This window comes from Neodiprion lecontei, chromosome 5 (genome assembly GCF_021901455.1).
Source record: "Neodiprion lecontei isolate iyNeoLeco1 chromosome 5, iyNeoLeco1.1, whole genome shotgun sequence".
Taxonomy (NCBI): domain Eukaryota; kingdom Metazoa; phylum Arthropoda; class Insecta; order Hymenoptera; family Diprionidae; genus Neodiprion; species Neodiprion lecontei.
Window position 1 is genome coordinate 19,591,049 of NC_060264.1, and position 27,931 is coordinate 19,618,979.

Below are 27,931 nucleotides of genomic sequence, written 5' to 3' on the forward strand. Positions count from 1 at the left end.
TTCAAACGCCATATTGAAATATATCAACTACAACTGCGCTATTCGAGTAGACATTAAAGTATTTAAAATGAGGGACACACGAATTTACATGTTACATATTTTTAAGGATTTTCAAATACTGTAAAATTCATTAGTCATTTCGTGCAAAATTGATGCATAGAATTATCTTACTCACACAGCTCCTCGGGCTCCACATGTTTACTAGGCAAACAAGCGTTGACGGTGTGAGTTTAAAGTATAAAACATAAGTTACGATCTAGTTTTGAATTGAAGGAAATCTATGTGTCACTATAATAACCGACGTTCCTCTTGAACTTAGCATTTTAGCATTTATAATTCTTAGAAAAGCTAATCAATCGGGCAATGAAAAGGGGGCGGAGAGGGCGAAAGTAGGGTGGTCCCTCCTTCCACGGCCATTTCCTAACTACCAAACGTCACTACATGCAAATTTTCACATCCGTAAAATGATAAAAAAATAACGATGTACTGAACAAACGAAAGAAAAAGGCTCCTCGAGCAAATGGAAGAATTCGGATATGGACATTAAAAGGTTTTGTGTGAGATTTCCCGTTCCGAGAGCAACATTCTAACCGTGTATATCTATATATATGTGTCGGTGGAAGTGAAGCTTGAACAAACGATAACACACCTCGCAGTCAGAGTTGACAATGGGAGAAAGTCTGTGCGGCGTATTCCGTACACGGGATGCGAACCTCAAAAACTTGTGTCTTTTTTTTTTTATGTCTTTCTCTGAAAGCGAGGTGAATTTTTTTCAACAATACAGTCGAACAAATCAAGTAGCATTTTGATATCATCACTCATTTGCTCGTCGGACGTATTTTTCACTGTATTGCGAGAATAATATTCACTTGAAACGATCTGTTTTTTATCATTGGAAATTTGTGAGAATTAGAAAAAAAATGAGGGGATCCAGTCTGAATTGTGCAAGTTTCACAAGAAAGACGTGTTATTCGAATCTTTGAAACAGTGTTGAAAATCACGATGCATCTACAGTAGCGTTCAAAAGTATTTTTACACCATGAATTATTAAGTTATTACTTCGATCCACCATTTTTCTTATTTTATTTTATCTTCACTATATTTTCTAGCGAACGAGAGTTAATTTTCGACAATTTCAATAACAAATATTATCGATCTTTGTATTTTGTATTTGTTTGTAATTAATTCAATTACTGTCTTTTTCAAATACTTTAGAGCGCTACTGTACACGAAATAATGAATATTAGGTAAACTTTTAATCGTGAAAACGCAAAATCTTGATCATCTGCCGATAAAATTATGACAATAATTTGATCGAATTATTGTTTTACTTGAACGGTTAAAAATGTAGTGACTATAATTTTCATTGTATATATTTTTCATAATTTGTAAAGAGTTATCAAGTCATGTATTTTAAAATTAGACTCGAATGTATGTCAGAAACAAATTTCACATATTTCTAGGAGTAAAATTTTCCATGACTTTGTGTTATGTATTGCGTAGCAGGTAAAATACCCTGAAATTGGTCCCGTTGTTTCTTATTCGTAACTATCTGATAGGAATAGAAACCGTTTACCTTACAAAGAAACCGCAAAGTACCTTTGAAACTTCTTTTACACGATATATATTTTACTAGCAGCAGTTGAACTGGCTACTAATGAGGAATAAGGAACGATCCATTAGTATTTTATTTTCCCCTTGGTCATTGCGCTTCTTTGTCATCAGGAATTTTGCGAGTCGTTTCTACTTTCTCTAAATTGAGTCAGTTTCGTAAATTGTTCGTTTTAACTAAAATACATGCGGCATTCCGAGAAGTTAGAGGATCTAAAGCCAAGTCAAACATGCTTCGAAACAAGAAGACGGCAAATCAGAGATTTAAAAGCTGCAACTTTAGTTGATCAAGGTAAATCCAATTTAGAAAGTACCGCTGGTTTAATGAAAAAAATTTGAACGCTTAATTTTAAGTGTAAACATCTTCTCATCAACAAAGTTAGAGAATTCATACTGTTCCGTTTTATTTTTTCACCTAAAAATCCCTACAATAAAATGCGTTCAATGAGAGTGAAAAATAAGTCATTTCATTCGTAAACGAAATTGTCTACAAATCGCTTTATGGGACAAAACATTATCTTGAACTCGTCAGTTGGTAAAAATAATACACCTATATGTGAAATCGTCATAATTCACAGGTAACAAAATTTTTATGACTTAATGAGAAACGCATTATCATTATCCACGAACAAAATGAGCTGTTTTTTATCAGAATGTGATAAGCTATGTGGTTTTTCCCGCGAAAAAATAGTTAAGTTGGTAAATAAGGTACAGTTGGAATTAGAATTTTTTTTTTTTTCTTAATTTACTGTTATCATCGAGACTTGCTCTGGTAAAATTTTTTAAATCTTTTTCCATAAAGACTTCGATACAAAAATGTTAACATCCAACTGGAGTACCCAATAATATCATAATCAATTCTTAATTATCGGTGAAATTCAATTGCCGTTCTAAATCACTATTTTCATTTTTCATGAATAATAAATAATACCACCTCATTATTTGGTGTTTCCATGATATCACACGCATACAAAAAATGTACTATTAGTTTTTTCCGCGCATGTACTCAGTTGTAGAATTCTCATTCGAAAGCTGAGAATTTTTTCGTAAATACCTCGGAAAATTTTTCGTTCGAATTTGTTCAAAACAGACAGATTCTTAATCAAATACGAACCTATTGAATAATAATTTACTTGGAGTAAGCAAGAAGAAAATTTGATTTCATCCGTTTCAAATTTATTCCAACCTAATAAATTTTTGGTATCAAGCAACAAAAATTTTCTAATACATACAACATCGTATTCGAATGGATATTTTTTCTGGATAATGATTCCGCTGATTCAAGACAAAAACAAAAAAAAAAAAAAGAAATATTCAACCAAAGTGAAATTAACGCCAAAGTACGAACCTGAAAATGCTCGTGTTCCTTGACGTCGGTAAAAAAAATTGGAGCCTCTTTAGCGGCCCACTGATCCTGGGAGTAAATTGAGTTGACTTTCATGGTGGCCCGATTTTTTTGCGGCGTGTTAATGAGCGCCTTGAAGTCGGTATGATCGTGTGAGCTTTCAACATGGCCGCCAAGTCTGTCTTGAATCTCGTTCTTGTCATAATTAAGGGATTTAATGGGGTTCAGGTGCCAAATCGCGGAATTGTTCGTCGGCGCGAAAACCGTCTGCGGACTTCCGGTCGCCGGTTGGAAGTTCGGGAGCCTTCCGACAGGCAGCGCTAAAATCGGCTCCGTACTCGCGGCGAGCTTCGACTCGGTCCCGCGGCTCTTGCAGCGCTTACAGTCCTTCTTCTTCCGCCTGTGTCGCGCGCGTCCGACTTCCGGTTCCTTCTCGCTTCCGGTCACGCGCACCGACCGGCTTACATCGCGATTCCGACCCTCCGGGAGCCGCTTCAAAGGCATCGTCAGGGTTCGCTGGAGCCTTGAGATCACGTCGCCCGGATTCGACACGCCGCCCTCCGATTTTTCCAAGGCTCCGGGTTTCCAAACGCTTCCCAGGCTCTCCGGGATCGCCGAGAAACCCGGATTGTCCTTGCAGAACGATCCGATTTCTTCTTCTTCTTCTTCCTCTTCTTCGCCTTCTTCTGCCTCTTCCTCTTCCAGGAACATCGGACCGGGAATTATATCCTCGTAGACGTGCGGCAAGTCCTGAACCTTGTCCCGTGTATTCCTCGGTGATGATTGTCCACGCGGAATATTTCCATTATCATCTGTCACCCTCGACGAGAAATTATCGGTGTCATCTGTGATTACCATCGATTTTCCAAAGTCCTCTTCGAATCCGTGGTTCTCCATCTGAAAGCAAATTATTCGAGACTTTAGATCTTTAACTCGAGTTAAAGAATTCTTCGGGACTATTTAAGATATCAATTTACTTGGGTGGAAAATTACAGATGAAACTTTTTTCTTTTTTTTTTGTATCATGCATGGTTCCGTTTTTTTCTTAAACGTATTTTCCCCTTCAAATCGGTGAACATTTTGTGGGAACCTAGATTGAATCGTTCAATGAGGCTCGAGTCGGTAACGTTAACGTAACGAAACGTCGGAGAAAAAATCATTACTACGCAATTTTAGAATGACTTTGAAAGAGTTGGCTTTTTAACATAAGAGTATATTTTTTTTTTATTGTGGATTAATAAATTTCAGATATTCCTAAAAGTGCAAAGTAACGATTTTTCCATCGTTACAGTAACGTTACCAACTTCACCCTCATATCATTCTCCTAAACATTTCGAAAATGACAAATTACTGTTAGATTTCTTCCCATCCCCACCTCTTCTTTTTTCTTGTTGTTGTTGTTGTAAGGTTTTGTTTTTTCCTATACTGTTACAAAAAAGCTGTGTTAATTGTAACCCCGAAAATATTTAATAAAAATTAAGTGAGACCATTTAATGCTGTGTTCAACGCTATTTGGTGTCAAGACTATCTCTTTTTTTTTTTTTTTTTGTTCGAAGCGGTGAAAATTTATCGAATGTATAACCTAAATATTTGAAAATCCAATGATTAATAAATATTGTCGATAAATTCTCATAGAATTTGATACTTATAACCTTCTAAATTACCACCGTCATTTTTGAACGTATTCTATGTCAACATATTCAGTGAAGATGTGCGATAAAAATCGTTCGAATTTTCAATAAATAAAGAGAGAATACGTGAAAATTCCATAGACTGTGTACAAGTCCATTGAATATACTATTCAAAACTACTTTGTTGATATCTGAATTTGGTTCAGAATTTATCATCCACAAAACTGAAAATAGCGAAGAAATGAAAAGTTCAGAGAAAATTGCACAAGGATGTACATGAAAAAGACGAATACAGAATAATTTGCAAGAAAAAAAATATCATTGCCGTTTCATATTATGGATCAATGCTCGGAAAATTAGTGTTTTTAAGAGAAAACAAATGAGCCCATAGCAAAAAAAAACTCAAAAATTTCGTAGTAATTGCTCCTGGGTTACATACTTATGCATGACTTTGAATTCGTACGCTTTTTCGAAAAATAAAACACACGTAAAAATTTCATAGAAAATTATTTGGACAGAATTTATAACTCTTGACGGTTGCTTTCATCGATTGCATCGATAACAGATGTTAAAATGTAATGAAGTTACACTCATTGTACGAATACGCGACGATGCAGCGAAAAATTTGACTTCCGATTGGTCACAGTTCAGCTACACGAAATAAAAAAATTGAATAATAATAAATTAAAAGATAGGAGCGAAAAAAGGATAACGAGAAAAAGTGGAACTCGACTAAATCGGCGTTAAAGATCGAGCGGCAACAAGATCTTCGAAGGATCGTTGAATGATCGTAGGAAAGTCGATAAGCGACAGGTGGGGTCAAGATAACCGACTAAAAATGGATCGGTAGGCATGAATGAGTGAGAAACTTGGGAAACTTTGCATTCAAAATGATTAAAAAAAAAAAAAATTTCTTCCACCATTTCAATTGTGCTTAAATTCGATATCCATTGCAGTTAAATCGCGTTCATACAAATATGTATATAATATGTATAACATTTGATTCACACGATAATTAAAATTACTCGACGTTTCAAAGAGATTTCATTCGGTTTTGTTATAACAATCATTTCAGGTGTATCGATACAGAATTATTACATGGTTGATTTCATTTTCGCAAATTTAATGTACGTTATAATTTATACATCTTACAATTATCAAATCAAACATAGAAAAAAAGAACTTTCTCTTTCGTTCACACAATTTTCGTACAATGGATTTCTCGCGATTTATTTGTGTACCCGTGAAAGGTGAAGAACATCTTCAATTTCAACACGTAGAGTAGAATTTTATTGCTGTGCTTTCACTTTATTTCGATGTTTTCTTTCTTCCAAATCTACCAGGATAATGATTTAAAGAAAGGAGAAAAAAACAATTACAAAACAATCAAGTTTTTATTGCATTTGAGCAGATCTGTAAAAAATTATCAAGGTAATTCTGATGCAAATTGAAAAAAAAGAAAAAAAAAGGAAGAATTTAATCAAATTTGCTATGTTTTCGAAAAAATTTATCAGATTAGGTAAACTTTTTTATTTTCCCTGAGAAACATTGTGACTCACATTGGTATTTCACATTTCATAACTCTGCATGAAATAATTCATTCAAATGTATCTTGTAATATTTTGTAAATTTGTTGTAAAATGAAATAGATTTTTTTTTTCTGTATAAAATTCGCGTCGACTGCTGTAGTTTTTAAAATCAAACCGAAACAAGTCAGGCATCGATCGTCAAGATCAATTCGTTTGTGTGGGTAAAATTATACACATTGTGCAGTGATCATCGAGGCATGATGAAACCTGATCATCCAGCATTACATTACCAGCAGCGGCGGGAAGTTTCATTGAGCTTCTATATCTACCTGTCATTGTTCGATTTTCAAACCGATGATCAGTTGTGTGGATACACAATTTACCACTTGTCTCATTCAGTATTACCCGCTAAATTTATACGCCGTTTTCCACTTTATTCACTCGTTTGTCAGGTGAAATAGAAAGTCAAAGATAAAATTTTAAAAACTGATTATTCTTTCCTCCCTCTTTCTCTTTCTTCTTCGCAGCGTGTAAATTAAAGAGGGAAAAAACTCGGACGCAGCCAAGAAATTTATGCTCGGATTCGCCTATTTTTTTCATGCGAACTGTTACAATGCAGAGTTGCCTTGATGGCAGATGAGACTTGGAATTTTTTATCATCGAGATGCAAGTGACCGTGGGAAAATGATTCGGTGTTTAATCAACCGAAAAATCACCGTACAAGGTATGTTAAAAGATAATATTAGAAATGCCGTTACAGGAAAATGGGAAGGGAAAAATTTGTAAACTTTTTATACATTATTTCAATGCTAAGAGTATTTTCATTCGTCTCTTCAAGTCACTCGCAAAATTATCGAATAAATTTCAATTCACGTACATTTTTTATATGATTTTCAAATGCATAATTTGGTCTACCGTTCTTTTTTCGATCTCATAATCGAATAAAGCCAATTTATCGAACATATTATCTTGTATCGTACATGGAATATCGATATTTATGAAAATTTGTATAATTTTGGAACTGTTGTTCAATCCAACATTTTTTTTACTCAAACATTTTTCAGAACACAGTCAAGTTTCTTTTTTTTTTTCTTGCGGCAGTTTCGAGGATTCAGATTTCCGTCTAGACTATCAAATTTCCAAAACTACTCCGTTGAAAAAATATCATCTCAACGACTTCGAAAACAATAAAGATTTCGTAAAAAAAAAAACAAGATGTGATCTTTCAACTATTGTTACATATCCTGCAAAAATTACATCACCAGTAAATCAATCGTTTTTTTCGTGTTCCAGTTTTTGTTCTACCTCCGGAATATTCAGAAAACTTGACTTTTTCATGATTTTATGAATTCTATTAGCATTAATTAACGTTGAACGAAATGATATCATAAATTATAAAAATTAACTCCCATGCATTAGACAAATCGGTAAATTCACCAGCAATTGTCGTTGTGATTTTGCAATCTAACGTGAAATTTCGACGGTTATTTACTCTGTAATTCATACAGCTTTTAGTAAAAACTAAAATAATCAAATCAATTCTGGCAATATATTTTCAAAAACTGCTGAAATTTATACACTCTTTTCTCCCAAAATCCGTTGTTTCCCTCATATTCCAAACAAATTAAAAATTCTGTTCACACTTTCACCGAAAACCCTGATATTTTTTCGAAATGAATATCGATAACGAAAGATATAAACCTGATTTGCGAGTTTTGTTTTTATTTCAAGACTTATTAGGAGGTATATCGATCAACAAATATCACAAAATAATACATATTTGAACACGTTCAAAAAAAAAAACAAAAAATAGTTTGGAAAAACAGGACTTCAAACAAATGAAAAGAAATTTTAAAAAAATCCAAAATTTAACTGAACCTCGATAATTGGCGCTCGAACGCAATTTCGACTATAAAAAAATCTTCTAATCAGTGGAAAATCCCCAGCTTCCAGACCCCTTCGAACTGCAGGGTCCCCAATTGGGTTACAGTTTATATATATATATATACAATATATACGTTGCTTATGTCCATAGTTATACATAAGTGTATGCCTAGTTAAAATCTTGGAACGAACCTTCAATCGAACGTCAACGCTCGGGTCACGTCCTGCTCCAGATGACATCGTCACGTTTCAAAACAAAACGAGAAACCACGGCACAAAACTTTTTTTTTTATAGACGAAGCGAGAGGAAAAAAAACACTCTAGAATACCTCGAAACTCAACGAGTCGAGGGAACTGCAGGAGTTTAAAATCAACAGACCGTTACTGTATAGTTTAATTTTACTTCCAATTAATACCGGCACAGTATTCACACAAGCACAAATATTTTCAAACGCATGTTTTGGCTGTGACAGAATTATTTACCGTGAAATGAAAAAAAAAAAAAAAAAAAAAAAACACTAAACGCCGACACACGGAACGCAGTAAAAAGAAGCACAAGAATATATATATTGTTATAATCCGGTGACTGCACGATGACACTTTTCAAATTACGTAAAATAAAACAATCCGTACGACGAAGCAAAAGTTTCGTAAATACGAAATATCTAATAACACATTTCAAACTAACCACGGTGGGAGAGTAAACTTTTTGCGCGGGAGTTTCGAACTCACTTTCAAATTCAAATTTGAATCGAGATTGTTTCCCGCCACTTTTCGTCCGTTATTCGTTTGTTCGAGGAAAAAGCTTCGCGTTTCGAGTTCAAACGGTCGAGGAAAATATCGAATTCGAATTTTCAAATTCTCAACAACCCTCGCCGCGTCGATTCGCCACCGAGGGGCGCTTCATTTCCGGAATGGCGAATCGTCGTCGCTCCAACTCATCTCATTCAACGCACGTTCGCAGGTTTCTGGTACAGCTCTGAATCCACCGCGCGTTTCAAACATCGACGTCCGCTCGGCGCTCCCGACGCCAACCGACTGTCACGTTCATGATTCCGAGACGTTTAACGACGCCGCTCGCCCGTCACGCCACTCACAATGAGTGTTGCCGGGCCTCAGGAGCTCGAGTTTTACTCAGCGCGACTCTCGGATCTTTACGTTGCGCCTTTACTCGCTTACTCGTGGTGTACACTGTACACGTACCCATAAAATCTGCATACACGATTGAACTTCCTTTGATTGGGAGGGGAGGAGGTATGTGCGTGTCGGTCACATCGTGTGAGGGGAAATTTTAGGTGTAAGGCAATAATTGATTTATGTCTATATTTGTGTGTTGTAGAACCAACGTTGCTACTCTTGATTTTACATAAATATCCTTTCTTCGCATTTATAACACGTATTGATGTGTATTGAAATTTTTTTTTTTCAATTAGGTTTCATTTCATTCACTCACCCTAAATCGAAGCCGAAAATATCAGTTGAACGGAGGCTGGAGTGGAAAATTTTTACAATGCAATTGGCCAGCTCTCTGTACCTCAACAGTGAGAATTTAATCACTTGCACCGTCAAACCTGATTAGTATTTTCGTAGTTCTTCTTTTTTCAGTATCCAAAGAGTTTTGATTTTCGTGTATTTGATTGCAAAAGAATAAAGAATATCAATAATAATTTTGCAATGGTAAATTATCAATTATTACGTAGTATTGATTGTTGATGTATTCAAATTTATACGTACTCAACATCGTTACCTTACAATTCGATACAAAATAGGCAATAACTGCTTTTAGCTAATTCTTTCTTTGTAAATTCTGTATTTCGCGCTTCGGCGCACGCTAATAAGGTACTTGGTCGACAACGACCCCGACCGTCGAGGGACCGATAGCCACCGTTTTTAGCTCTCAACGACTTCGTACTATACTGGCTACCCGGGTGCACTTGTCTTGCTACCGGGGTAGCATCCACCCGAACCTTCCGCATCGCCTCGACTGCCGGCGAACAGGGAGATAAAAATCCTCCCGACGGCCGAGGACACCGCTCCTCAAGGAGGAACCAGCCGCCCGCTTTATCGGACGCCGTAAGGATGGCACGAAGGGCAGACCGTAGCCTGCCGTCTTCCGACCCCAAACCACTACGTCCAGATTGATAAAGCCATCGTTCCGAGGATCGACGCAGCCTTCCTGTCGGCAAGAACTAATCACGCGAATCATGGTCCACGGTTTTGAGTTGCGTTAAGCCGCCGTATGACTGCATGATCTCCTTGAAGAAGTCCCCAATAATAGGCAACCTGGACAGTAAACTGAAGCAGCTATTAAATCGTACGAGTTGGTGTCAATGACGAAATCACGAGCAGCACTTTACGCCACATCTAGCGGTAATCTTCAAAAACGCATGAAGTCAACCAACCAATCAAAGGGAAGAAGAATCACCTCACGGCAGCGAATCCGAATTTCCGAATCCTTCCGATATAAGCTCTCGATACTTCTCCTCTACCGCTACCGGTTCTATCGTACTACCGTCTTTCATCCCGCTACCGTTTCATTATTACTATCGTTTTGCTCTACTGTTAGATTCTTCCTGTAAATTTAAGTTCTTTCCGTCCTTCCTGTTTTCCCTTGTTCAATATAATAAGTTTTATTTAAATTAGACTCAGTATTGTGTGCCTGAGATCGTCTGTTAAGGTAAGGTTTTTGCCTTTGTATTGTATCGTTACGAAGTTGCTCATAATTTCTATTCTTTTCCTATGGTATTTATCGACTTTGTGTGATTCATGGTCAACGGCTTTGAGTTGCGTTAAGCCGCCGTGTGACTACATGATTTCAGTAATTAATAATTTGCGTGTCTCAGCGACCTCGTAACTAGCGAATAATTAATTCTCTTGTATTTATGAATTTCTATTAGTCTGCTTCTGTAGTCTCTATCGTATTTTGAGCCCTGTTGGCTTTACCTTTCGTCTCATAATTATTTGTAATAGTAGGGTGCCTTATATTTTATTTCTATTATTGCTTGTTGTATTTTTATTTATTTTCGTGCCTATCGTATCGTATATCGAGTTCCTTGGAGTATAACCGAGCGTAGAATCAGCCTCTAAATATTACCGCACCTTTTTCTATTGCTATTGGCAAATTTATATTATTATTGCCTGTTATTCCTTTCTCTGTACCTTGTCAAGTTAAGTTCTGCGTATTATTCTTGATCATTTTGTACTGCGGTGTATTTAGTGTATTTCTTCATTTTGTGAACTCTCCGAAATTCTCACTCTCTCATAATTTTGTACTTTGTATTGTCTCGAAAGTTATGTTTAGGAATTCATCGTTTAATTCCTCCGATCCGTAATTATTGTAAATTATTGATTCCATCGATTGTGAATAACTCTACCGAAAATTATCTAATCGATCGTTTACGCTACCGATTGTGTAAATTGTTAATGAATGTCAATCTTTCGTACTGGTTATAATCTATGGTAAATTCGTCGTATTATCTACCGAGCTATCGTTACTTCGTTTTCTACCGATTAAGCGATTGTAGTAAAGTTCTCACTCTCGTTTTTAATTGACAGAGTAATAATTACCCTAGCGTCGTTTGCAACTTGGGTAATATCACGTCGCCCAGTTACGAGTAGTTTTAAGTAAATTCTTACATTATATCGCTTCTCCCGACCTACGTTCATTTTTCTCTGTTAACTGCCGTCTCTCGTTTCAAAGCTACCGTTTAATTCTATTCTACCGAAATTATTGTGAACAACGATTGCTTATTTTATCAACTACCGCTATCGATACCATTTCATTTGCCTGTCTCAACCCTGTAACCTTATCGACAATACATCATCGATTGACCTGTTCATTTTTTCTGACTTGAGTTCATTCTTCATTTCATTATTTTCTTTAATTCTGTAATTATTGTTGTTGAATGCCGCCACTCTACCAGTTCGTGTGAGTACCTGAGCCTAGCCAGCCGTACAACGGGTTCTCTGTTTATTTTTCGTACGGTTTTGTGTTATCTTTGTTAATTCGTATTATTGTTTGAAAATCGACGCTAACGCGTCTGGCGCCCAACGTGATTGATTTTGTTATAGTTTAATGTTCTGAATAAGTGGAGAATCGCGCCAAAGTGTCAACGGTAAGTCCTCATCTGAGGGTAATAGAATTTAGCGTTACAACCTCCACAAAAACGTCGTCTAGGTTACTTGGTACGTAAAGCTTCCATTTTGTCAATTTCAATGTTCGTTTATTACTCCTTCTCTCTTGAATTCGGTAATTATGATTTGGGGGACAGAATATTTACGTTTAATGCGGAAAAAGAACATTGAAAAAAGAAACTTTTCATACGCAAGAATTTCATTTACTCAAACATCTGACATAGTGCTCAAGTTTTGACAATTTGACGTTTTTTTCTGTACAATTATTTCTTTTATAAAAATTTGAATAATTATCAAATCGTATCAGCAGACTAATGGGTTATACAGTATTATTGTTATTATATTCACCGCGAAAAATAAGACGAATTCAGATCAAATCGCATGAATCAACATGTCGAACATGTCGATAGAAGCCTCTCGATATTTCGACAGGATGAAGTTTCAGTCTTTTACATGTACGTTTCTTTTTTGCTTCCCTTTGCATTTTATTTACATGTTTACTTGATTGTCTTTTCTTTAAATATTACGACGGTGCGAAAATTTGTAAAAATTCCCTTTCAGCAATAATAGCATCAATTTAAACTGCAGATTTCTTGTCCAGGGATAAAATTTAATTCGTTAGTTTGTCGCATGTGCAGCAAAAGTGTCGCGGATGAGTCGCGGCGAACAAGTTATCATGAGAAATTATTGTTTTTCTTCAAGATCTCAAGGCCTCCGACAATCCTCCGTATACACATATTTACAATACGTAGCTGTCAACGGTGGATTATAGTATGTGGATTGTTGTAATGATTTCTTGCTGCGATTCCAGATCATCGTTTGTGTCTCGTGACTTACAACTGCACAATTTATTACCGGTATTGAAAGAATGTTGCGGACCTCGATTTACAAAGAAAAACAAGTTTTCATTGAGCTCAATCAGCCTAATCAATGATCGTTTCGATTCGCGGCGGTATAGAATGTGATACTAATGAGTTTCCATTTCTGAGAAACCTGCCTTAGGTGTATGATCGTTAAAAACGCTACGAAGCTTTTCAGGCAGAAAGAAAATTTGTACCGATCTAATTGCCGGATTTTTTTAAGTAGAATTTTCATTCCTGTCAAGGGAATCTGCAACGGTAATCGGCTGAAAAGGTAGCAAGTAAATTTCGAAAAAAATGTCCACTTTTGTTCAATTTCACGAAAAATCTTACGTTACGCATCTTGTTTTATCTTAAAAAATACGAAAACGAAGATCTTTATTCGTTGCCAGTTTTTAACGATCACTTCCATATCACTTGTCATAAACTTTGAAACTGCAGCCATGTTGACTCGTCATGGAAGACGGACTCGAAAAATTTACCCGATACAATGTCTGCGCCCGAATCCCCGTTGAGACACAAAAAAGGCTTCTCCTCAGGTGTGTCAAATATAATTTTCATCACCGCTGCAGGAGATGAGACAACCGTCTATTCACGCTAATTATAAACCAGTCAATACATTGCTTATATTTGCTTGGAATGAATAATGAAAGTTGATTCAGAATTTCTCTGCGGAATGTGAAACAAGTTTGTTCAGTAAGTATTTTATTTTTATCCTACTATTAAACGCTAATTTAAAGCGGTTAACATACGTACGGCTTCAAGAGCATTTTTATCAAGCCGATTCACAGTTTGAGAAACTTGATGTCATTGTAATATTAATCTTGTTAATTTGGGATAAGATTTTCGTTTAATTTTTTTGTTTCAACCTTGCATTTCTGTTCAATATAAATAATAATCGAACTTCGGGTAGAATAGAAGAAATGTAGTTTCGTTATTGTTTCTCTCCGAACGATTATAATTATTTTCAAGTATTTTCTTACTTATTTTATGAATTTAATTTGCGGCATCGATCCCCTTCACTAATTACGGTGCAAGTGTAATTGATCGCAAACGATCGTTAAACGCGTTTAACATTTTACTCGGATTTTCGCAACAAACCTAATTATTTATATATTTATATTTATGTAACAGACTCGCGAGAGCAGAATTTTATACAGAGTAATCGCGATATTCAGGGGAAAAAACCATATTTCGTAATTCGCTGTAAACTCAAGGATATTTGATCCCATGGGAACCTCACGCATTCCAGCAGGATGCGCCATGATGTAAAAGTGAAACAAGAAAGTATAAAAATGCTCACCGCGCAGAGAAAAAAATGCGGTTGGAAAGAAACCAAATTTGAACGAATAGATTCATTCGCCATGGGACACCGATTGCATGTTCGATCACAGAAAACGTCGGTTATTTCGATTGTGTTACCGCCGTTGACGCGGTTCACTGCGCCTTCGAAACAACCGCAGCCATTTAAGCTTAAGTGTGTTTTCTTGCGTGCACGTTTCTCTGTCTCCATTTTATTTTATATCGATTGAATTTTATCACCAGAAAAATCATTATCCGCAGATGGGTAGCTATAATTAAACGAATCAACGACCAGTCTTGAACTAACGGTGGATTTGAAACTAACCCAGAATTAACGCAGTAGAGAGAAAAAACCGCGCGAATGAAAAAAAAAAACCTTTTCATATCAAATATTTGATGTAAAAAAATATTCGTCGAATTCGCTGGATAAATGTTGATTTTTCAGGCCTGCATTCATCGAAAGTGCAACACCAAAGCATACCAATGATTCTTGCCATCTTTTTCCGTCGGATAAAATCGTCTTCGACGAATTTTTAGTACGAAAAACGATTCTGTTGACAAAATAAAATTGCAAGTGAGCCGCGCAACGGTTTTCACGCTGGTTTCGTTCCAGCGTTCCTAATTCAATTCCACCCTTCCAATGTTCTACTTTATTCAATTGTTTACTCAATTTTCAACAAATCTACGTTATTTGAACAATCAAAATCCATAAATCGTTTCTGTCCAAGAAATTTCCCCCAATAATTTCACATTGGTGAATTTTCATTGAGTAAAGCTTGTTCGTGAAAGTAAAAACAAAAAGTCTAGCAATATAAATAAGCGAATGAAAAATCGATCTATCGGTCGATTTCAAACCTGCACGTATTACGAATACCGGGAATTATAAAGAGGCGAATTTCGCACGGTTATCTTCAGTTACCTACCGACGCGATGAAAGATCAGCGCGGTGACTGATTCGGCAGATGGAACGGCTCGTTCTTTCCTCCTCCTACTCCTCAGTTTTTGTTTTTTATCGTGTATCTTTTGTTACGCTCGGAGCACTGAAACGTATAGGTATATATTGCAGAATGTAAAAACTATCCTCCGCTCTTACAGCCAATCATCGTTTCCCCGATTGTCATTCTTTCTTCATTCTCTCTTCGTATCCGTTTTTCTTGATACATTTCTTTCAATTTCTTAATTATTCCAATTTACATTTTCCGTTTTTTTCTTCGTTATAACGGAAATTAGGCGTCTCACTGTTCAGGTTAAAAACAAATTAAAAATTTAGAACACTCATAATTATAATATAATCAATCTATTTCAAAAACCAAATTAATATCCGCATATATAATCCATTCAAACTTTATGTAGCAAGAAAGGAAGAATTTTTCTTCATCTATTTTGTATCTCGTACAAGATGAAATAAAAAATGTCGAAGTTAGTAACTAGTCAAAGAAATATATTTTTAGCAAGATCGTGACAGCTGCAAAAAATAAGCAACACAAGTTTGACAATATTTCCCAGCTTTGAAAATGCCTATAGTCTTACAATAATAACGAAATTATATTAATTAATCAAGAAATAAATGAAAGAAATGAAAGAATCGCTGATCATTGTCACCTGATTAATATAATAAATCATTTTCTTCAAACCAAACTTGAGAGAATGGAAAAATTGTCTCTTGGCAATTGTCGAAAATATGTTACAAACTTCGGTTCGAAACGAGCTAATGAACAACGAATTGGCATGACGTGAAGTAAAACTTAAAACTCAAAAACACCAGCATCGAAAAAACAGTCTATGATCGTACGAAAAGTTTTTGTAAAACTTGGATTTTCCAAATAAATTATTCACCATACATTTTTAACTTAATTTCTACTTGAAAAACAATAAAAAATGCATCCTTTTTCCAGAGCGATTCATCGTATGTTTCACATCCGTAAATTGCATTTAAAAGATAGCCAGAGTGAAAAAATGAAATTCTATGTAACGTATTCTGATGAGCAATGGCCGGAAGTCCACGCGGCGTACGTGTACATATTCGCATACACATAGATACTTGTGAGAATTCAGTTCATTCATTTCGTTCACCATAAAAGTTCAATCGCCTTATTGTGAAAGGCCTCAGAACGTTGATAAACCCCCTAGGAATTGGTATGGCGCGCGTCTTAATCGAGACTCGTGATTGCGACAATTGCCGGGAGTTGACTCTGCGATTGAACTCAGCAGGAACGAAGTGACGTCACTGCGTGAACCGTATGCAAGAAGCAGGCGTGGCAAACGCGAACGGAATACGTCTGTATATAAAGAACTAGGAAATATACGCATGCGGCAAATAAATAAATATGCGAACGAAACCCTCAATTTTCACACTTGCTAAAATCGATTAAAATCATCAATACTTAGCTGAATGTGTTAATAAATCGTCTGTTCCATTTTTATAGGAATTAGTTTGTCAACTAGACCGTAATGTTTTTCATCGGACATTTTCTATGGTCATGTATAATTATGCATCTCAGATTTACCTTGGTAAAATAGTACATATAATTGCATACATTTCAACATGTTTATCCGACATCTTTTTACACATATGTCAATTGGAACTGGTGATGAAATCTGGTTTAAAGATACCGAAAAATATATCAATAAATTTAACGAAACTGAAAATTCCTCAAACAAATAGCATTTGGATGTTAAATGGCGTGTCCGAAGTCTTTTTATACGTCTACTTCCGGTCACGAATCAGCCTGGAGTAAATAAGATATGTACGCGGAAGATAGTCCGTATTTGATTATACGGGGCTGGAAAGAGGCCGCGATACTAGGTGGAGTTAGTCAAGTGAACTGACATGAGCAACGAGTAATTAGCTCTTACTTTTTGAAGGGCTGCGTCGGTGTCTCCTTACGCGATGTCGAAGATGTTTACCCATCGGAACGGTGAAAAGTCAATTTAACGACGAATTGAACGACGCGGGATGACCTCAAAAGCGACCAAAATAAGGTTTCCAGAAATTCAAAACGGCTCGTTGATCAAGCAAGTTGAAAAGATGGGTTGAATCACGCAACGCTAACAGCGAAGTACTCGAAGATTCTATGAAAGGTAGAAAGAATTTAAATTAATTGACATAGTTTCAAATTACGCAATTCTTTTGTTCGCGATTACTTCGTTAGACTTCGAAAATTTCAAAAATCGACTCTGTGAGTCTAAAAAAAAATCAAATTTACTAGACAGATGTTGAAAAAAAAAAACGTCGAATATTACATTCAATTGCTTAAAGCAAATTGAAAGGGCTTCGAAAAACGTGAAGAAACTAATTTACTAGTTTCGAAAAAACTCCATGTTATTAAAGTCCAAACACGGTGAAGGATTTAAGACTACCTCTGGCGATTGGAAAAAACCACTTCAAGTAACTCGAAAAGAATCTGAAAATTTGCAAAGAAATAGTAATAATCTCAATTCGTGATTCCAAAGACGTTCAGAAATTTTGAATACTCTCAAGCGACTTTGAAAAATCTCGAAAAGAGTTTCGAATCCTAAAAAAATTGTTATCAAATGCTCTAGTGTTCAATTCTGTTCAAAAATATCTGTTTTAAATTGCATAAAATTCCGAGTACAGATTTTCAACAAGAAACAATACAACTGTATTTTGGTAAAAGTGAAGGAGAATTGCATGTCAGAATTTGTTTCAAAAAAAAAAAAAAAAAAAAATCACAAGGAATTTCAGCCGATTGTGAGTTTTACAAACAAACATTCTTACGGATTCCAAAAACTCTCTCTCTCTCTCTTCTCGCTAATTTTTGCCGTTCTACCATCGATGTACGAATCAATCCCAATAAACAATGCCAGTATATAAAGCGTATGAAATTCGTCAAAAAAGAACGTTTTATTCTGTAGAATAAACGTGCAGCACCTACGTATTTTATTGCGAAGAATGTCCGCCGTGATTTCGGTTTATTAAACGTTTTTGGTGGACGTCTTACGATAGTTGTTCATATGCAAATTTTATACGTTTGAAACCAAACATTTATAAATCGTATCTCAATTTGTTGATAAAACGTATCGAAAATCCGTTATTTTAATATTTATGGTAATCGTCTAATATTTGGATATTGATGACTACTAAGAGACGTTTCGCAAGTACGTTTTAAAACTCAAATTATGAAGGAAATTTTTTCTATTAAAATGTGTTGACAATGTCCGTTTAACTAACGTGACAAAATGTTTTCTGTTAATGACGCTTTAATCTTTCATTATTTATGTCTAAACGAATATTATACAGTGTTAAAAAACGTTTTTAATTGGACCTCTAGACTTGAATACATAACGTATCTTGGATGTGTAATTGAAAGCGTATATAGTACACTGCTATAGAGGAAGATCATTTCACGTTAGCTAGAAACAAGTCTGGGTTGAGTTAGAAAGCGTACGAATTTAGTTTATATATGTGAATCGATTTTATTATATCTTTGTTAGAACGTTACACAAATATCTTATATCTATAAATACTCATTTATCAAAAAAAAAGGTACATCTTGTAGCTCATAGACACAGCTCAACCTACACTATACTTTCGTCTTCACGGTAGTTACAACTAACAGAAAACGCTAAGAATATTACACTTATATCAGAAATATTTATATGCCTGTATGATTTGTACTTTTATATGACTGTTTTTAAAATTAGTTGACGTTTACCACAGTTTCTTAGCCCTTCTTTCGTACATAGGTATGCCGTGATCGAGCTAGTTTTAACCAGTCTTTCACGGCACACGAAACACTGGTTTCGGTTGCATCACCAATTTCCTTCTTGCCAAGAAAGGTTTGTTTCACAGCCTCTGAGAAAAAATACATCAAAAGGAAGGTACAATATCACGATATTGATAACTGATAAGGAATAATTTCAATGTAAATTGTGATGAATCTCGAATATATTGGGAAAAAAGTTAACAGTTTGCATAATTTGAATAATAATGTGTGAATAATATTGTTTTCACACGATAAATCCAAGTAATAACTGTTTCTCGAAAATTTCATGAATTATTCATTACCGTAAACAGTTTCCATTGTCAATGTCTTTTGAAATGAGACTTTGTCCCTCCCTGCCCAATTGAATTGCATCGCTAATTCGTTTGTGAGTAGTGACCTCATTATAGCCAACACACATTGGCGACCGCTTGTCCCTCCAATAGAAGCCAGTTTCCCGGTCTGCAACAAAATACTAAAATGAATGAATGTCGAATTGAATTCAAAATATTCTTACTGTTATCAACATCGATAACAATTTTGACTAGTTGGAGATTGTCGATTCCTAATATTTTTTCAGCATTTTTTAACGTTAACCCTCTCGATCAGACCGAGACCGATTTCATGTTGAATGAAAATCTCTCACCATATTGATATTTCGATGGGTGAAAGCAGTTTACCTCAGGGTTTAGGAGTATCTATAAGGCCATCTGACCTTGCTTAATGGAACTATGCAGTTAGAACCCTGACCTTGCGACCGATACAGTTTTATGAAGCCTCAAAGTGCGTGTTGCGTAGAAGCAACATACGGTCCGAGAGGGTTAAAACGTTACGAACCGCAATTCTGTATGCCTGTAGTAATTTTCATTATTCCTTTGCAGTCAACACATACCGAGCGTATTCTTCAATGAGAGACAACCCCCTCCCTAGTGCTAAGCCAACTCAGGCACATGACGCGTACGTGAAGTTCGGTCGAGTGGAGACTAACATGGCCACTGGCATTCTATCCCCTCCCGGCCGAGCCTCATGTGCCTGTGTTGGTTTGCGCTAGGGAGGGGGTTGGCCCTCATTGAAGAATACGCTCGGTATTAGTACCTATCCGTATGTCATGACATACATATTTTGAATATGATTGCAAGGTCTACTCACTAAATAAGTTCGATGCTCTTCGGATTTCAGGATATTTTCGAGGTTGGAGAAGTCTTCCATGGAGTTAAGAGGAAGTTTTGGGAATTCGGCTGGTTTCTTTGTTACGTCGATGCTGACTTCCTTCTGTTTTGAGAAGATTTTACGTAGTAGCAGATGGTTTTGTTCAGTGTAGGATTTAATGTGTTCTAAATACTGCAGAGTTTTTTCTTCAAAGGTATTCTGTTCGCGTGATGTGGTCGGGGTTGAAGGTTCAAGTTGTGAAAAGGATCTTGATAAGTCATATTGCGTGGTAGACCTGATGATCCTACTAGAAATGTTTCTATTTGATGTTTCATATCCAGACAACTGATTCGGTGACTCATGGGAATTATCATTATACTGGTGCTGTACGATCTTGTGGGCCAAGTTTTTCTTTGGTGTCTGATTTTTGGTAGATCCTTTGGCTGAGTTAATGTAGCGAGTATTCTTATTACGGTTAGAAGTCGATTCATCGACTTCGGACGGTGGCAAATTCTCGTCAGCTGAAGAGGTGTAACCTAAACTACTTGAACTTTCACGAGAACGCTTCGTTTTTTTTTTTTTGTTACTAACGTGTCGATTTTTAGCCTTCTTCTTGTCGGTTTTGTGTTTACGTTTTTTCTTTTGCGGCTCAGGTTCGACATCATCACTGTTCGTAGCTTCATTCTCGTCCACGTCATTGGTAATATCTTGCTGAGGTATTACAGTGGATTTTTTAGCGATGTTGCGAATTATTCCGGATTCATCGGACGTGCCCAGCTCCAGTAGGCGCGCCATCGTTGCTTCGGTGTCGTGGTAGTCATCTGTTAGTTAATCAAGGAATATCAATCAATACCGAATGCTCATTGATTAGCAAAATTAATCACAAATGTACAATATGATCAAAATATATCGTCGTAACTCTTATCCAAGTGAAAATTAATATGATTGAAACATTCAATCCGTATACAATTGTAAAAAAAAGTTCTACGTTCCAATAATCACCTCCGGTATGCAGTACTTTGTGAATGGCAAACTTTGGCCATGTTTTTTCATAGGCAGCCTTTGATTTTACAAGTTTTGTAAAATGATCTTCAGTTTTTGTCCGTGGCCAGTAACATTGGGTGTTGTTTTCGACCAGCCAAAGAACTGGTACCAATGCGCATTCTCTATCTTCGCCAACCAAGAATTCAATCACCGCATACATAGTTCTGCAGCACGACTGAGTAAAAACATCGTTAAATGTATCATATTCTCTAGTCTGGTGTATAAATTTATATTTGATCAAAATTCAAGCACTTTTATTCCACTCTGAGCAAAAAGTGCCAGTTTAAAAGTTTTTAATTAGGACATCAACATAGGAATATGCAAGGTAGTATATAAGTTAAAAGATGAATCGATCATGAAACATTATGAAGATTTTGGGAACGCATGTCTAACCAATACTTGAACGTCAATGTGACGTACAAAACTATAATAAATCAGCTCAAAAGTGATGTTATGAACATATGGTAGAGTTGGGTATATTGGACTACTAGGTAAATTAGACTCGGCATATACGGTATATGGTAATAGGTATACGATAATGTTATTTTTTGCTAAACATCTCAATTGAAGCAAACTTTTAATATAAAAGAGATAATGAACCTACGATTCTCGGGAATGTGTGCGAGGTAGACATAGACATACTATACATGTCTTGAACGAATCCCTCTTCCTCGTACACATTGCCGAGAATCGTAGGTTCATCATCTGTTTTTTGTCGAGAGCTCGTTTCGTTGAGATGTTTAACAAAAAATAAAAATTTTATTTCATTTCGTGTAGTATCGGAGTTACTGCGAAACCATCTTTAAATGGAAGACAGACGAATTTATGTAATATATCATCGACGCGATAAGATTTCGCTACGTTGAAACTTCTTACGAAAAAAATCCCTAGTTTGGAAGATTTAATAGGTTTCTGATAAAGGTCTCGCTTGTACTTGAACGGAGTACCTATAATTCTATATTCTCCGGCAATGAAAAGGATTGATTTGATCACTAATATTTCTGTCCCACAAGCTACTACATTATCCGGCCTTTTTATTGATATTTTGAATTTTTTCGTTTCCAGAGCCTGACATTCACGAGAATTTCCAATAAATTTGGGTTTAGGAATAAATTTTTCCTGACAATTAGTTTTACGAATAGAACTTAGTTCTTCAAGTCGATTACTCAGCTGCTGCAGCGGCAAGCGTTTCGATCGAATAAGTCGTTTCAAATGGCCCAAATGATTTTCATACACAAAGCAACTGTATTCTTCTAATGGGCCAAATCGTTCTACGTCGTCTATGACATGCAGCAGCGAATGTACATTATATACGACAAAGTTTTGTCCGTATATCTTAGCACCTTGAGTAACGAATTTTTCGATCATATCTTGCGCGATGTTTCGAAAACGCGAGAACAAGGCTGTATTCGATAGAATATACACGGCGGCAGACAATAATAAAAAATGTTTGTACTTTTTTCGATCTAGCACATCCCGCATTACAACAGGGCCGGAATATAACAAGAAAAATCTAAATTCTGTCGCTTTCCATCGATGCAAATCCAAAAATCCACGGGGCTTTCGAGGAAACTCTGCCGGAACATATCGCGCCAATAGTTTCATTATACGTTCAATTTCTAACAAAATATCCTTAGACAATTTGCAATCACGTGAACCCTCGACCCAGTATTTAAGGAGCAACCTCTTCAAAATTCCCAGGTAGATTAAATGCATGGGATCTAAAGGAAATTGGGAGACTAGTCCCACGTAAAGATCTAAAAGAGGCGAACGTCCTTTAACGTGACGATCGTTTTCACTAGGTGCAACAAAATCACTATCTTTTCGCTTCTGGAATTCGGTGTCACATGGATAACACAGTTTACGGTTGAGATGAACTGCGCGAATCTTACACCTCTCGCAAGCATCCTTACCCGAATGTCCTAAACACATTTTCAACATAGATCTCGCGGGCGCGTCACACGCGAATAAACCAACTCTGACAAAGTATTTGGTGCCATTAAACTCAAAACCATTGGTGCTTAAACGTGACGTTTCTTTAATTAAATCTCGTAAATATGAAGATAGTGGCATCGGTTTACCCGTACCATAATAAACACCAATTACAAATGGGCTATCATCGATCATTGAAATACTGCGTCCCAAAATTGGCCAAAATGATGTTCCGCTACTTTTATAAACGGGAATCCCATCAATATTAAAATCAACTCGCAACGTATGTTCAGGTGACAGTCCTTTTTTGAGACCTGACTCGAGTTTTTGTCTCAAGCATTTCTCCAAACCGAAATAACACATTTCTCCGTTGTCTAAATTTAACGTTTCAATACGTCGTGACGTGTGAAGTAGAGTCCTAGCACTTAAGGGTAAGATAGGATGTGCTGGTTTCAATAATGCTAGCAATTGATCGATCGCGTTATGTGTGATGTTATTTGAAGATGCCCAGTCGCGCAAATTTTCAACAAAGTTCGTTTCATCATCTAAATGCACTTCATCGCTGACGGAACTTGAATTATCTTCAGAACTGTACAACGTAGCTTTGATGCTATCTATGTCACTTTCGATGTCTTTGAAATCTTTATTATCGCGGTTCGAATTAGAGTTTTCTTCATTCTGTTCATTACTTTGATGGATATGATCAACATCATAATCGCTATCTATAGAGTGCACATATTCTCCGATACAAGACACATGTTCATGACTAGCATCTTTTAATTGTGATTTCGTAAGGTGCTCGAGTGCACAATTATTGCCTGCAATACTCAGTAATACTTTACGAGTATTTATAGCTGTTTTGCGACGCAAATGTCGTTTACTCAGAACTTTTAAATCATGAGGCATGTTATAAAACTAAATAATAATACACACCAGACAAGAAATGATGTACGCTTTAACGTGCTTGCCTTATTTGTCGTAAATATCCGCACACCACTCTGAAAACTAAAAGTTAAATGAACCTAATGAACGTAGTACGTGAGTCAATACAGAAGATTCATAGCAATAAAGCTTTTACACGAGTTAGCGCAACAATTTATATAAAATTTTATTGAAAATTAAGTAATTTGATCAAAAATGCTGTTTCGTGTATATTTTCTTGGATTTGGGCTAAATAAATATTAAAAAGGCATTTGTAGCCGAACAATTTTGTAAACACGAATAAAAAACGTGGTCAGCTACCCATCGAACGTATATAATACGCAGGTAATGAGTAGTTTCATTCTATTGGATTTGACTCTGACATTTACCGATAAACGCATAGTATACTCATGATTTACGTTCAGTAGTAGGAATCGTGATATATTTCAGGACTAGATAGTACTGTTACTAATATTATTATTCTATAGTACTTATAGTTCTATGTATCGCTATTTATTGTTACTACAAATTAAACAAGATCGTAGTTTAACGTTGAACCAATTCTGGGCCGATGTCCTGCTTATATTCTAATACTTTTCGAATAGTATATCATGACGCCTACTACTGAACGTAAATCATGAGTATACTATACGTTTATCGGTAAAGATCAAAGTCAAATCCAATGGAATAAAATTACTTGTTACGAATTTCCTGCGTATTATATACGTTTGATGGGTAGATGACCACTATTTTTACCAGTGTTTACAAAATTATTCAGGTGCAAATCCCTTTTTAATATTTATTCAGCCCAAATCCAAGAAAATATACACAAAACAGAATTTTGGATCAAAATACATAATTTTTAATAAACCTCTATATAAGTTGTTGCACTAACTGGTGAAAAAGCTTTATTGCTACGGATCTTCTCTATTGTCTCTATTGTCTAACATGACCGTCTTCTTCTGATGGATAATAATTGTTATTTTCAATTGAAGGGAAAAGAAAATAAAAAATATTGTCAAAATAATATTTCTGTGATTTCGATGGCACAGAAATATTTACGTGGCTGTATTACTATACTTTGTTACTTTGGAAGATGCTACGAGTTCATATGTATGTTATAGATATGTTGAAACGGTATCTAAAAAAATAATAAACACGAAACCGATTTCAAACAATACAGAGCAAAAGTTACTAATAACCGCATGATCACATGGGATGATTATTAACATGAAGTTTTCCTCAAATTCGACAAGAACTAATATAATTAACCTATAATATACGTATCATAGTAAACTTAACACATATAAATAACGTTTAAAAACAGTTCAAAAATATTCATGAACGTTATATAATAAACAATAAACTATTCCATATTTTTATGGTACATCGTTTGGTTTAGAGAAAAAGACGCAGAACATTACACATAGTTTCTTTTGAAGAAAGAAAAGAAAGGAAAGAAAAAAATACAGAAGAGACAGAATTTGAGTTGCAAAACACATTATTTTTTCAACCAAGAATGCTCGATGTATTAAGACAAAATACCACCATATTTGGAAAAATATGTAGTTGTACTTACCAGCGTTATTTAATGACGAATTTGCTTCTTCCGTCTAGGCCGCAGATTAACAATAGCTTCTCACCTTTTTTGCTACACGATCACCGATCGATCCGAGCACCTCCGCATTCGGTTGACGAATAACGCCATAACCAGCGCCTGAGGCCAGTTGCAAGGGTGGGGATGAATATAGGCTCCCAGACAAAGACAAAGATAGAGGAGACGCAAGAGCGACAGAGAGATCGTGCCCAAAAGGGAATCAACTTTGCCATATATGCCCGTGTTATTCCGAGCTGTCCTTGTCTTACCACTCGCTATACTTACACTTACTGTATGAATGCGCGGTCCATGGGATAAGTTCTGTCTCTACATATAATTATTGCGCTCTTACTCTAGCTTGCAGCGTTACCGACGCTGACGCACCAGAGCAGGAGAATAATATATCAGTAGTGACACAATGTATAACGCACAGAACTCCGATAAAATAGCGCGAAAAATAAACGTACAAACGACGTTAAAAATGCGACAGGATATGATGAACGCTTGTTTTAGCAAGTACTCATACAAGATATTGAAGTCTTGACGTAATTCGTGCCAAATAATGAGATTTAATATATTATAATATGATAACCAATATTGTGAAATAATTATAAAAATGTACAATAAATTATTATTCTTGGTACGAAATTATTCACGTTTCGGACACTTCTTTATTCTCTTCCTTTTATTGGTTATATCTATGTTCCATGCACCGGTAAATGAATACAAGATCAGTGTTCAGCTTTAGTTACCACATAATATTGGCATCAAAATAACGGGTAATTAAAGTCCATTTTTCGGAAACTAATTATAAGATAATCAACTGATTTGGCCACCGCTTGGCATCAGGCGGTTCCGCATACATGAATACTAAAAGTGCGTTCATAATCTGAATATTGTACTCAACGTTGAATTTTCCTCAATCGTGTTGAAGTAAAACAAGTATGAACCCATTTGATCAAATATACATATTATACAATTCAATGTATCTTGAAAATAGTCCGATATTGAATAAATTTCATAAACGGTTATTGAACGTAGATCACAAGTAGCAGTAAAACGTGAACAATAATCGTTGAAAAAATACGTTCATCAAACGATGAATATATTTCTGTGCAATAGTGGAAAACCGCAATAATTAAGCGCTTAATTGGGGTTGCTGGTAGTTGTATGATGAATGTACAATATATATATATATATATATATATATATATATATATATATTAGGGTGTGTCGAAAATGAACTTTTTTTTTTCTTCGCTCCTACCACTCAAAACTTTAGGTTTTGACATTAAAGAGGTCCTCGTTCAAGGAGGGCGCTGTAGCTTGAAGTTTAGAAGTCGCTCAACGAGGATTTAGGTTTCCCATCTAATTAACACGTAAAAAATATTGTTTTTCGTTCAAAATGATGTCAGGCATCCAAAAAATTGGCGATTTCTGTGCTTCTTGGCTTATTTGAAAGCATGACTCATCCCCTAAACGATGATAGGTCGTTTTTCGACTTACCTTGTACCAATTTTTTTTACGCCACTTTTCGACCACAATAGTCACTTTTTCAAGTTTACAAAGTCTCCAATGTATCAATGAGTTCAAAATGAATTGCTACAAGTATTGATTCTTGATTCGAATATAAATAACCAATTCCAAAAATTAGTGAAACATACAAAATTTCTCAAAATAAACATGGTTTTTTGAATAAAATTGAAGATACGGAATTTACCAATTTTTAGAATTGGTTATTTATATTCGAATCAAGAATCAATACTTGTAGCAATTCATTTTGGACTCATTGATACCTTGGAGACTTTGTAAACTTGAAAAAGTGACTATTGTGGTCGAAAAGTGGCGTAAAAAAAAATTGGAACAAGGTAAGTCGAAAAACGACCTATCATCGTTTAGGGGATGAGTCATGCTTTCAAATAAGCCAAGAAATACAGACATCGCCAATTTTATGGTTGCCTGACATCATTTTGAACGAAAAACAATATTTTTTACGTGTTAATTAGATGGGAAACCTAAATCCTCGTTGAGCGACTTCTAAACTTCAAGCTACAGCGCCCTCCTTGAACGAGGACCTCTTTAATGTCAAAACCTAAAGTTTTGAGTGGTAGGAGCGAAGAAAAAAAAAAAGTTCATTTTCGACACACCCTAATATATATATATATAGATGTTGTAGACACCAAGATTGAAAATGAATTTCATAAACGTCTATCACGCGTAGATCAGAAATACCAATAAAACGTACATTATAATAGTCGAAGATATACG

General features: G+C 35.7%; 2 protein-coding genes across 5 annotated transcripts in view; both read right to left on the reverse strand.

Moving 5' to 3' along the window:
- Positions 1 to 27,931, reverse strand: part of LOC107227048 — a 64,766-nt gene that overhangs the window by 18,212 nt on the left and 18,623 nt on the right. The window contains exons 1-2 of one of the 2 annotated variants that reach the window (XM_046740230.1): positions 8,193 to 8,491; positions 2,960 to 3,853 (exon numbers count right to left, since the gene is read on the reverse strand). In XM_046740230.1, the coding sequence (XP_046596186.1) occupies positions 2,960 to 3,853; positions 8,193 to 8,240 (942 nt within the window). In that variant the 5' untranslated portion in view covers positions 8,241 to 8,491. Of the gene's footprint in view, positions 1 to 2,959; positions 3,854 to 8,192; positions 8,492 to 27,931 lie in introns of those variants that run through there. The other variant, XM_046740231.1, reaches the window with a different exon arrangement.
- Positions 18,709 to 26,252, reverse strand: LOC124294547. 3 transcript variants are annotated; one of them, XM_046740233.1, is made up of 6 exons: positions 25,646 to 26,252; positions 24,079 to 24,150; positions 21,172 to 21,388; positions 20,170 to 20,990; positions 19,326 to 19,482; positions 18,709 to 19,112 (listed from the first exon to the last, which is right to left on the reverse strand). In XM_046740233.1, exons 3-6 carry the CDS (start codon positions 21,371 to 21,373, stop codon positions 18,982 to 18,984), a joined length of 1,311 nt encoding a protein of 436 aa, XP_046596189.1. In that variant the 5' UTR covers positions 21,374 to 21,388; positions 24,079 to 24,150; positions 25,646 to 26,252; the 3' UTR covers positions 18,709 to 18,981. The 3 variants fall into 3 exon arrangements, with proteins under 3 accessions (XP_046596189.1, XP_046596190.1, XP_046596191.1); XM_046740234.1 differs by lacking the exon at positions 24,079 to 24,150 and having other exon boundaries at positions 25,646 to 26,251; XM_046740235.1 differs by lacking the exons at positions 21,172 to 21,388; positions 24,079 to 24,150 and having other exon boundaries at positions 25,646 to 26,250.